Raw genomic sequence first — 13,164 nt, forward strand, 5'->3', positions numbered from 1 at the left:
TTCATGAAACATTTTTTGTTTATTTTATAACATTGGTAACAACTGTGAAAAATAATGTTAACTGAACACAATACGGTTATTAAAAATAATTTATCACATATCATACACTCTAATGCCCCTATTAATTCACTTATTTTATTCATTACACAATGCATTGCAGCAGAGTTTGTGACTTCAGATATCCAAAAAAATCAACTTACAATGAATATCTATATACTTTATGAAACAAAAAAGTTTCCATATTTTGTTTAACAGAAAAAGTAAAAGGAAAAAACTGTTTTTCTTCTTAGGCAGTATACAAAAATAATTCAGAATAGTGCACCCTTCAAATTTGGCCTAATCTTCATTTCTTTTAAGGCAAAGTTAAAGACAAATTTAAATTATATGTTTACAAATAAAATATATGTACAAAATCTCTTCACAAATTTTGGCAAACAACAAAATTAAAACTCAGTTACACAAGATTTCCTATGCATATTTGTAACTGATCACATTTCATCTTTTCAGAAAAGAACATTTGTAGTTTACATAAAAGTTCAGTGATTCTGGACCCTCTTTTTCTCCCTTATCCTTTTATAAGTAAAACAAACCAATGCAACCTGATGGCTCGAAAGACTCTTACAAAGTAATAAATTACAAAAACACTACCAACTTAAAAATATGACCCCAAATACATGTACTGGAAACATAGAAACTTGAGTGACATGTAAAACACAGTAAAGTACTGTAAAAAACATTAAGAACTTTAAAAATCTCCATATTTTGAGAATAAAAATCTTCTGACCACTATTATTTTATATTCAAACTTAGTATTATAATCGATGCCTGACGTCATTCATAGCTTTAAAATAGGTTAAAGAACTATGATGAAAACATTGTACAAAAAAATAAGTGGATCTAGGAAATAATAGTAGGGAATAAACACATATCCACAAGACAGATTTAATTAATCCTAATGAAGAATGTGCATTTGAATTAAATAAGAAAAGTTTATCTTTGTTAACTTGAATTTAAAGATCAGTTAAGGTTTTTCAAGGCTTACACAACTTGTTTAAAGGTCCAAAAGTCTGAGAAGAATTTAATTTTGATACAAATAAACCTACATTTGACATATACATGTAATCAGCTTAGAGTTTATTCTGCATGTAAAGAAAAATGAGTTTATATCAATAAGTTATGAATGATAATGAAACAATATAACATAATGAAGACAACCACAAAACTTTTTTGAGACTAAGAACTTCAGTCAGCAACAGAGTATCTTGATACATGTATACCATTAATACTGAGAAGTTTACAACTCATCCAGTTACATGTATACCAATGGTACTGAAAAGTTTATAACTCATCTGGTTACAAGTATACCATTGGTACTGAGAAGTTTATAACTCATCTGGTTACATGTATACCACTGGTACTGAGAAGTGTACAACTGGTCTAGTTACATGTATACCATTGGTACTGAGAAGTGTACAAATGGTCTAGTTACATGTATACCATTGGTACTGAGAAGTGTACAACTGGTCTGGTTACATGTATACCAATAATACTGAAAAGTTTATAACTCATCTGGTTACATGTATACCACTGGTACTGAGAAGTGTACAACAGGTCTGGTTACATGTATAACATTGGTACTGAGAAGTTTACAACTTGTCTGGTTACATGTATGCCATTAGTAGTGAGAAGTTTACAACTCATCTGGTTACATGCATACCACTGATACTGAGAAGTGTACAACTTGTCTGGTTACATGTATACCATTGGTACTGAGAAGTTTACAACTCATTTGGTTACATGTATACCACTGGTACTAAGAAGAGTACAACTGGTCTGGTTACATGTATACCATTGGTACTGAGAAGTGTACAACTGGTCTGGTTACATGTATACCATTGATACTGAGAAGTTTACAACTGGTCTGGTTACATGTATAGCATTGATACTGAGAAGTTTATAACTCATCTGGTTACAAGTATACCATTGGTACTGAGAAGTTTACAACTCATCTGGTTACATGTATATCACTGGTACTGAGCAGTGTACAACTGGTCTAGTTACATGTATACCATTGGTACTGAGAAGTGTACAACTGGTCTGGTTACATGTATACCATTGGTACTGAGAAGTGTACAACTGGTCTGGTTACATGTATACCATTGGTACTGAGAAGTGTACAACTGGTCTGGTTACATGTATACCATTGGTACTGAGAAGTTTACAACTGGTCTGGTTACATGTATAGCATTGATACTGAGAAGTTTATAATTCATCTGGTTACAAGTATACCATTGGTACTGAGAAGTTTACAACTCATCTGGTTACATGTATACCACTGGTACTGAGAAGTGTACAACAGGTCTGGTTACATGTATAACATTGGTACTGAGAAGTTTACAACTTGTCTGGTTACATGTATGCCATTAGTAGTGAGAAGTTTACAACTCATCTGGTTACATGCATACCACTGATACTGAGAAGTGTACAACTTGTCTGGTTACATGTATACCATTGGTACTGAGAAGTTTACAACTCATTTGGTTACATGTATACCACTGGTACTAAGAAGAGTACAACTGGTCTGGTTACATGTATACCATTGGTACTGAGAAGTGTACAACTGGTCTGGTTACATGTATACCATTGATACTGAGAAGTTTACAACTGGTCTGGTTACATGTATAGCATTGATACTGAGAAGTTTATAACTCATCTGGTTACAAGTATACCATTGGTACTGAGAAGTTTACAACTCATCTGGTTACATGTATATCACTGGTACTGAGCAGTGTACAACTGGTCTAGTTACATGTATACCATTGGTACTGAGAAGTGTACAACTGGTCTGGTTACATGTATACCATTGGTACTGAGAAGTGTACAACTGGTCTGGTTACATGTATACCATTGGTACTGAGAAGTGTACAACTGGTCTGGTTACATGTATACCATTGGTACTGAGAAGTTTACAACTGGTCTGGTTACATGTATAGCATTGATACTGAGAAGTTTATAATTCATCTGGTTACAAGTATACCATTGGTACTGAGAGGTTTACAACTCATCTGGTTACATGTATATCACTGGTACTGAGCAGTGTACAACTGGTCTAGTTACATGTATACCATTGGTACTGAGAAGTGTACAACTTGTCTGGTTACATGTATACCAATGGTACTGAAAAGTTTATAACTCATCTGGTTACATGTATACCACTGGTACTGAGTAGTGTACAACTGGTCTGGTTACATGTATACCATTGGTACTGAGAAGTTTACAAAGTCGTCTGGTTACATGTATACCATTGGTACTGAGAAGTTTACAACTGGTCTGGTTACATGTATACCATTGGTCCTGAGAAGTGTACAACTGGTCTTGGTTAAATGTTTACTATTGATACTGAGAAGTTTACAACTCATCTGGTTACATGTATACCACTGGTACTGAGAAGTATACAACTCTATGGTTACATGTATACCACTGATACTGAAAAGTTTATAACTCGTCTTGTTACATGTATACATGTACCATTAACATTGAGAAGTTTACAACTCATCTTGTTACTTCATCCTAGCATTATTGTCTAACAGTGTTTAAATAAGGTAGATAATTATTTAGTCATTTTAATTTCCATGTAATAGGAAACTGTTCCTTCAGTTTGAATCACAATACACTTATAATATCATCCATCGGAATATTCCAGCATACAGGTACTCCGAAGTACTGGTCATTAGCACTTATGTCAGGACTCCCTACCAACAGCAATAGTTTGAGACTTGGCAGGAGCATACATTGTGGATTTGGAGTAAGTGTCATGATAAGCACCAAAATCCATGTAAGATTTTTGTTTATAAAACCTGTCCATTGCAGGGCTTTGTTGGTGATAAAAACTGTCAATCACAGGGCTGTGTATCACAGGGTAATATGTAGGATGGGATGGCACAACTTGTATGTCAGAATGTTGATGTTTGTCTTGTTGTTGTAACCTGTAAAATAGTACTATTAGTAACATTGTAACAGTGAAAAAAATCAAACAATATTAAAGTCGGACTAGAATTATAAAAAAAATGAATTTACTTTTATAACTAATCTTTTAATTACTATTGATGACATCAGATCATTGACTATTTGGAAATCTTCATGCACAATAGAAAACTTTTTATCACCAAATAATATATTTTCACCAAGTGTGTATATGGAGCACACCAGCAGAAGTTATGTTGAGGATAAGGAAGGTTTTGTGTGGTTAGTTTTGACTACAGGTCTCTTGCTTCTAAGTATTACTAAGTTTTGGAGTCTTGAGAATAACATGGTCCTAATAGACCTAACTACCAGATGCTAGAAAAGGCTTACAGAGCAGTATTTTTTACAACTTAAATAATTTCCATGGAGATGTTATAAGTTACTTACACTGTTCATAACCATAGATAAGCAGATTTATCACACTTGAAGTACCAACATAGGCTTTGAGGCATACCCGAGGGGTAAAAAAAATCGCCATATTTACAAATATGAACACATGTAACAAATTTATCTCACATGCGTGTCAAATGAAATCTTTTATACACAGAGGGCAAAAATTAAGGAATATGAAGATAATGTTTCCATTATTTTGATAGTGTTATGGATTAGAGAAAATCATGTTGCTTTTATCTAAGTGTACCCTGCAAGTGCTGAATTTAAATTTTTATACGATGCTTAGACTTCAAAGATAATCTTGCCTTTATCTTTTTCAAAAATAATTCGTGTAATTACCAGTTCACAAATTAATGAAATATGAACAGAAAATATTTTTAAATCTCAAAGGACTTACACAGGCTTCCCATACAATTCACATGAATTCAACATAAAATTTTTGTGATTTTCATGTAAAATTCATGAAATAATTTCTGTGTTAAAATTACGGGTGGAGATTTGATACCATTGGATCCATCCTCCCAAGTCAGGGCTTTAAGTCCACCCTCGCTCCCTCAAACCCCTGGCATCACTCATTCATATTTAGCGGGTATCGTCCAGCACCATCTAATGAGTTACCTAAATTTAACCCGGATCCAAAATCCAATCAAATCACTCGTAATAGAAACTCTTCCATAACTTACAAAATGGCTACATACACATAACATAATTTTTTTCCGCTAAAGACTCTAAACAGAATCTACAGTTATCATTTTTTGGTCATATAGAATCATTTGTGACATCTTACAACTATCAGTTACTCGTATCATTGTTTACCTTTCCACAACATTTTATGTCAAATAAATTTTCTTTGGTGCTTCGTACCCGAAGAAGCAACCAGTCGGAATTGGCTGGGCGATACCCATTAAATATGAATGAGTGATGAGGGAGCAAGGGTGGACTCAAAACCCTGACTTGGGAGGATGCATTGGATCACAATCTACAAATTGTTTTGCTCAATTCAGGTGAAAATCATGTGAAAAACTGCATCTGTGTATCCGTGTTTTTTTCCCTCTAAAAATGATTGACAAAAGCATTCCACAATATTTATCTTATTTTAATTTTGGGTTTTTTTTTTCTGTATGTGTCCTAAAAAATTACCTTTCCTGTCACCCTACCAACCAATCTTCAGACCAGCCTACCCAAAAGTTTTAATTTTTGATTTTGAAAAAAAAAGATAATTAAAAAGCCTGCTGACAGTTTTACAGGGAAAAAAAAGAAGAAAATAAAGCCAAAGATATTTTTTCTATCCTAGATGGAAAAACAAGAAGTTAGAAATACTGGTTGTTCATACATGTATTTAGAATCAATTGTAAACACACATGTTAGTGTGCTCTCGGTCTATTACATGCTTAATACTTGCAGATTTGGTTTTTATTGTATTTTGAGTTGGTGCCACACTTATTTCATTTAAAAAAAAAAAAACATCCCTATCTACCGACCCTAAAAATTTTTAGAGAGGTGACTGAAAGCACTACATTATTTTTTTTCGGCCTGTGCATACAGACGTGCCTTCCCTAACTTTTATCTTGTATGTTTACTTAACAAAATTAAAATTATACCTGATCATCAAATGAACACAGGGTAACAACTCTTCTAAATAATATCCTGACATCAACTCCAGACTTTTAGGCCATGATGGAGTAAGATTTAGACTTAATCTTGAGGCAGCTATACATGATGCAGCAACCAAAGATGGGAGGTAGTTACGAAATGTGTGTTCTGAAATAGAAAACTGAGAATTAGAGAACTGGCAAGTGACTTTTAAAGTAAACATATGTATAACAATCCATCTATTTCTTACTAATTTATAAATTATATAACTGAAAGAGCAATCAATGGAATCAAGATTCTAGTAAAAATTAAAGAACTTGATCAAGGAATGAAGACCAGACGTTAAAAAGCCATAGATTCATTTTAACCAACAGTGTGAAATTTTGATTAAAAAAACATCTTAAGAATTCTAATATTTAGCAATATCTGCATTTTACTACCATACTGCTAAAATACAATTAAAAAGGTGATCTAATCTTGTAACAGGGTTAATAATAAATAAAATATGTAAAAATATAATTATATCAGCTTGAAATATCATGAATTATCTACCTTTAAACAAATAATTACGATGATTAATTATTATTTCATTATACATCATTATTGGTACGATTATTATACAAGTTTAGTTTGTCAAATTTTTGGCTTATAGTTACTTGAACAAAATCTGCATACATTGGATTAGAAATCAATATGTAAAAGTAATATCTCGAGTATTTATACAATGTGTCTCAAGAAAATTTATGATAAAGCTATATTGTAGATTATGTTGGATACAGTCATCTGGTGTATTCTATGTTTATTATGTTAAATTAATCTCATTTATTCAATAATTCATATCAGTTAATGAATAAATATGTGAGTCAGTGACAGTTGGTGCAAAATGTTACATGTCCAATCAAGTAGTCTCAGCTGCCAGCTATATCAAAAACAGGATAAGGTATTATCAAAATGAAGATAGTTAGGGGACATATTATCTAACATTGTTGTCCAGTATGGTGAGAATCAACTACTGTTTCTAATGATAACTGTTCAGTGACACCCACTTACATATAAACTTTGAACAAATTTTGATAAACATGTTTCATACAAACAGATTACAGCTGGTCAGTAACATTAGAGTATAATAAGGCAGACATGATAAACAAACAGGGCAATTATTTTGCATTCCAGTTTATCCAGAAAACATTGAGTTATCTCCCATTACTCAAGTCTTATCCATTAATTTTAGATTCTAAAACACATCAAATCAAATGTATTAGATAAGAGCACAAGTGATGTGTAATCCAAGTACATGTAGCATAACAAATAAAGGGTATAGAAACTTAAAGAGGGAATTATTATCAACAATATCTGTAAAATATTCACATATAATGTATTCAGCATCTGAGGAGAAGAGAATTTCAAACTTCTGAAGTCTAAATGTATGTCCTGTTTTGAAAACCATTTTTTTTTAATACATTTGTAAACAAGTAGTTTTGGTTTCTTGTAAGTTTTGTTGGTTGAGGAGCAGTTTTATAAATTCCTCCTCACATAATTTATTCTTATTATTCAAAAGATTGGTAAACCTACCCCTAATAACTGACAGCCAGTGTAGTGCACAACTAAACGTATTTCGTCCCCCCAAAAAAGCAGATATTGGGTAAAAAACATTTTTTCTGAGAAAAATACATAACAAGCTATTGTTTTTTCTTTCCAAGGAATACAATCTAGATACATCACATTTCTTTAATAATAATGAAATGATATGTCAACTTATATAATTAATAAATATGAGAAATAGTTCAGTACAAACAAACCTTGTAATGAGATTTCTTGGAAATACTGAGTATGTTTCTTCAAACATGATACCACCATGTCCTTATTAGAAATAGGAATGCCGTTTCTCAAGTCTGTTTTATCAACAGCCACTAACAAGTAGTAGGGTAAAAACTGAGCACATGTTGGTATAGACAAGTTCCAGTTAAAGTAACTTAGCACTGATAATTCCATCGATCGAAGCTCTCCAGCTGTATATTGTCTTATGTTCAGTAATCCATGAGATGGAATTAAGGAGTTCAAATTACACAGTCTTGGTCTCTTCTCACAATGTTCTTCATACTTAACTAATAAAATAAAGTCATCAATTAGAATAAAAGCTTAAATAAAAGTAGCTAAACTGTGAATGTGACTATGACCAAAAATGAATATATATAAAAGTTTCCTAGCATTTGCTGAAAGCATTTTTCATTTAGAGTGCGAAAATGGAAAAACCACCCCACTTTTTTATGAAAAAGGGCCAAAAATTGAAAACATGAAATCAAAATTTTAAAGAAAACGAAAGAGATTCTATGACAATGGACACAAAGAATACAAAAAAAAAGTATCTAAAAGTTTTGTGGTATTTGCTAAAAGAGCTTTCTGCAAGAGCATGAAAACGGTAAAACCACCCTGCTCTTTTATGAAAAAGTGTTAAATATCAAAAACATGAAATCAAAATGTTAGAGATTGACAGGCCTATAAAAATACACTAAGTCACATTTCCATAGAGAGCCTATGACAATGAATGCAAAGAATATCTAAAAGATTTGCTGAAAGCACTTTTCAGATAGAGCACGAAAACGGAAAAACCACCCTGCTCTTTTATGAAAAAGAGCCAAAAATCAAAAACATGAAATCGAAATTTTATAGAAAATGAAAGGGAACCTATGATCATGAAAACAAAGAATAAAGTTTCTATAAGACTATAACTCAAACCTGGACGTTCAAAATTAATGTAAAATTAAAGGGCGCTTTCTTCCATCAATATGAACAATTCACCAAAGTTTGGAGTTATTGTACAAAGTCTTGACAACAGATGGATGTACAGACAGATAGACTGACAGGCGTATAAAAATAAGTCACATTTCCAAGTAGCCATTGTTTTGGGTTTTACAAGTATTCATGCTAAATACTAAAGTTTCAGATATCTAGCTGCCTCTTAGATTGTACAGCACTTAAGATATATGATACAATACCTGTATTTATAACCTATTTGTGGTCCATTAGTAGAAAGACTATTGTTGTCCATTAGTAGAAAGATAGTATTCAAAACCATTAAGTATTTAAATTAAATATAATTCTTTTGATGGGCTTAATCCTCTTAAAATGTTGGATGGGATTTTAACTAATAAGATTTGAAGATATCTGAAAAGGTGTAATATTCCCTTCATTATTAAATACACTTTACAGGCCCTATACCGTGTATAACCACCATATAATTATCACATTTCAGACAAATAATGATCAAATCAATCTTTCTCCACTTTTATCTGTTCATTTTTTACTCTTTTAGTGACAGCATTCAATAAATTTAATCTAATATATGATGATTCAAAACAGGTTATCATGGTAATACCTTATTAATGTGACAAGAATTTGGTACTAGGTATGACTGTTGGTGACCTCAAGTTATAGATATTACCTGCTAAACATAAGGAAGCCATAGCTAGGAGGTACAAATGACTTGACTCCACTTCCAATTTCTCCATGAAGTAATCCATTAAGTATACAGCCAGATGATGGGATGTCATTTCTAAATTAAAATTTTCAACGATCACTGAAATCCAATCAACAAGTTGTCTTCTGGCCCACATTTGAGTTGATGTTGCTTTATAAATAGGATAATCATATTGTTCTTTCTTTCTCATTGTGTCGTATATATCCTCTGCAACTTTGTCCTTCCACCATTCTACAGTCATTGACATCGTGCACTTCTATAAAAACCCGTAACATTTATTGTCTTTTACTTCCTTTCACTGTATCAGCAAGTTCCTGAAAAGAACAGTTAAATTAGTACAAAAGTGAAAAAAAGATGTAAATGGTTTTTCCTCAGCTGTCAGTCATGCATTAAGTCCTTACACCACATTGATTAGAACTATAAACTTGCACCATATGTTCATATTTCAAAGGAAACCTTGCAACAAATCATAACACAATTAAAAATAAACATTTTCACTACCTTTTTCATATTAATTCCACATGCTCCATGAACAAAAAAATAATAACATAGTTTTCTTTGTCACAACCACACTTACGACGTCAGTTCCTCTACTCTCTCACCTTAAGCCAAAAATCTTTTTAATAATAATCCCTTCCTTAAATTGTGAACACTAAGTGATAACATTTTCCTTTAATAACAAACCTCTTAAAGTTTATTATCAAAGCTTCTTAAAGCTCTCTAAACATCCTGGCAACACAAAGTTTGATCTTTACAAAAATATTTTTCAATTTGAAGGAAATAAATTATCAAAGTTTAACAGCTGATTGTGAACCTTTCTCATTGCCTTGAAGACATACTGCAATCCCTTTGTGTCTCATAAGAATGGACATGTGAACTGTGAAAGCCAAGCTGTGGGCAAACATCATGTTGAGATTTTGATAAAAAGTGTCATTATGTTCAGATACAATCTATCTTCCAGTTCATACAATAGGTCTGTTCTGTCAGAGGATCATAATAATCTAATCTGGGTAAACAGACTTTGTAATTAGGATAAGGCTAATTTGAACTCTACATTAAATAGTACTTTGGTTGATAAATCTTAAATCAATAATTCAAATTTAATCAAATATAAATATGTTTGTATTCATGAATGCTTATTGTAGTGAAATCCCAATTGAACTGAATAAAATGTCTAATATTATTAACTTCATTAGTTACTATATTGAGATATCATCTGACAATACATTTATATCATAAAAAAAGAAATAACAAGGCAATTTTTAGATTTGATCTTTTTGCCCATTTAAGCCGTAACAATACACCATCAACACAAGATATGGTTATAGTAGATATATTTAGATTTATTATTTCAATAGTAAAACAGAATTTTATAGAAAAGTAACATTATATGTATCACAATATAGATTTTAAAAGTCACACTTACAAAATACTAATATTAAAGATCCCTGACATCAATATCATTCTTCAACTTGACTATGTTGTAGAAATCATTGATGAAATGATGTGGTATTATATAACATTAAATGAAGAGTAAGTGTCAAATAACACCCCTGAGGATTTATTACTTCACATGTTGATTTATCACCCCTGGTGGTAATTAGCATGACAATTTCAGAGAAAATAAATGATAAAAGAAGTTAACAACAATGAGACCTTCTTATTGATTAATTTAATCAGTGACATGCCCCTCCTTACAATGCACTACTTAAAACATAATTGTAAGAAGACTTATGTCTCCAAATAAAATACTTGAACTTATTTGTACTTTTAAACATGTATTACAATAAAGCCACCAAATGGCAGTCTTAACCAGAGTCAATGGTATGCATGCATTTTCAAAATTTCAATATTTTTATAAAGATTACTCATCATAACTTACAACTTTTATTCAGCAACATTTTCTGGTGTTTTTTTTTCACTTCAAAAGGAAAATAAATCCCTCCAAAACAAATTATCTTTAGCACCTGAAACATAATTTAACTGAATTTCAAGATTTTTCATAAAAACACCATGTAATATCAATTAAAGTATAATAAAATAAGGCAAAAGAAATAACCATAGCACTATCAGAACTAATAATGACATTCTGTACAAACCATCTAACTTTTTAAGGCAGTCCCATAGGAGTTTGTTCTATACAGGTGTTACTTTTTCATCAAATGTTTTTAAAAATCTTCCAAGTTTAATACTCAATCATGGTTATAAATTTAAAAAAATATTCAACCCTCACCTTCTCAATAACTAGTATAATATAAAGTTTGGTGTTACAAAAAATCAATTCTCAATCTCCATTTTAACATGCAGCTCATGATTACTCATGAGTCAATTTCATTAAACTTAAACCTGGTATTATTTTCTACAACAACTATATTCCTTTTTATCACAGCTTACCAGTAATCATACTAATTAGGTTGTATAATAAGGTCCTGGAAGCTAGAAAGACACCAGGAAACATGGCCACTTAGCAGTGTAATAATCCTCAGGGTATTAAATGTGTGACAGAAAAATGGATATTAAAACACACAAAAGAAATTACTAACACATGTCTGTATGAATAATATCCTATTTTGTCATTATATCTCAAGTCAATATTAAAAATCATTTTAAGTAAAAAATAAGATTGAGATGGTGTACAGACACACACTCAACAGTAATACTTGGTGCCCCCATAGGTGGGGCTAAACAATAAAGACAACTTAAAAACAAGTACTATCTTAGATAGACGACACAGTAAAATCTTGTTCTTTTTACTTATCATTTTCTACATTTCATTCAAGAAAATAAGATTTTGATCTTCAGACACTATAAGAATCATTTCATCTATTACATATGTAGAAGCGAATTCATTTATATTCAAATGAGCTGAAAGACATTTGAACATACATGTACATGAATATCAGGGTCATATGGAGGGTCCATAGAAATACCCAAGAAACCCCAAAATATTATAGAATAATCATGATAATTATAGAAAACATATATTTTCTATTGAGATGTGATATTTTTTAAAGAAAATTAAAAATATATATATATTAAAACAGTTAAACGGTTAAATGCATCCAGCATGGATTCGCTTGACCGAACATTGTAACCTGACCATGACATCAAAAGATAATGCAGCGCCTGGCCAGCACTAACTTATTTATTTAAATTGCAAACATTTTCTTGAATACTTCGTTTTATTGATACATCACCATGATCGAAGTCAACATACATCAAAGAAAACAAATCAATTATCATGCATAATTAGCATTGCGTAACTGGTCACACTGATAAATTCCGGGTGTTTGTCGGGAGAAAAATCCAGAAAAAAATGAATATAAACATTATCTTTCATCAAATACATTATATTTCAATCAAATTGGAGGTTTCAAATGTATATTCTGAGGTATTCTTGGGTATTCTTGAGTATTCTGGGGTATTCTTGGGTATTTCTATAGTTCGTCATATGGATGCTTGTAAAGTTATGTCCAAAGACCCATACATGTCCACATATATTTGTCAACACATAACCCAGCGGCACTCAACATTCTTTCAACGAGGAATCAGATTGAAATAAGGTTAAATGTTGAACAACCTACTTCAAATGTTGAAACAACGTTATGTATTTCAACATTTTATTGTGGATATTGCAACAACGTTGACTGTTGGTAAAAAGGAATTGTTCAATGTTG

The 13,164-nt window shown here is 31.6% G+C and overlaps 1 protein-coding gene across 7 annotated transcripts in view; it reads right to left on the bottom strand.

The window, feature by feature from the left end:
• The window catches only part of LOC148623081 (cyclin-J-like), a 17,116-nt gene continuing 3,952 nt past the window's right edge, over positions 1-13,164 (bottom strand). Inside the window, exons 3-7 of one of the 7 annotated variants that reach the window (XM_088573600.1) lie at positions 11,370-11,454; positions 9,452-9,801; positions 7,809-8,114; positions 6,018-6,177; positions 1-3,986 (exon numbers count right to left, since the gene is read on the bottom strand). In XM_088573600.1, coding sequence (XP_088429726.1) covers positions 3,743-3,986; positions 6,018-6,177; positions 7,809-8,114; positions 9,452-9,734 — 993 coding nt within the window. In that variant the 5' untranslated portion in view covers positions 9,735-9,801; positions 11,370-11,454 and the 3' untranslated portion in view covers positions 1-3,742. Of the gene's footprint in view, positions 3,987-6,017; positions 6,178-7,808; positions 8,115-9,451; positions 9,802-9,988; positions 10,144-10,171; positions 10,483-10,913; positions 10,935-11,369; positions 11,455-13,164 lie in introns of those variants that run through there. The other 6 variants (XM_088573604.1, XM_088573598.1, XM_088573602.1 and 3 more) reach the window with 6 other exon arrangements.

The sequence above is a fragment of the Perna viridis genome, chromosome 3 (genome assembly GCF_037379345.1).
Source record: "Perna viridis isolate PV_CMFRI_1.1 ecotype Kerala chromosome 3, ASM3737934v1, whole genome shotgun sequence".
Classification (NCBI taxonomy): Eukaryota; Metazoa; Mollusca; class Bivalvia; order Mytilida; family Mytilidae; genus Perna; species Perna viridis.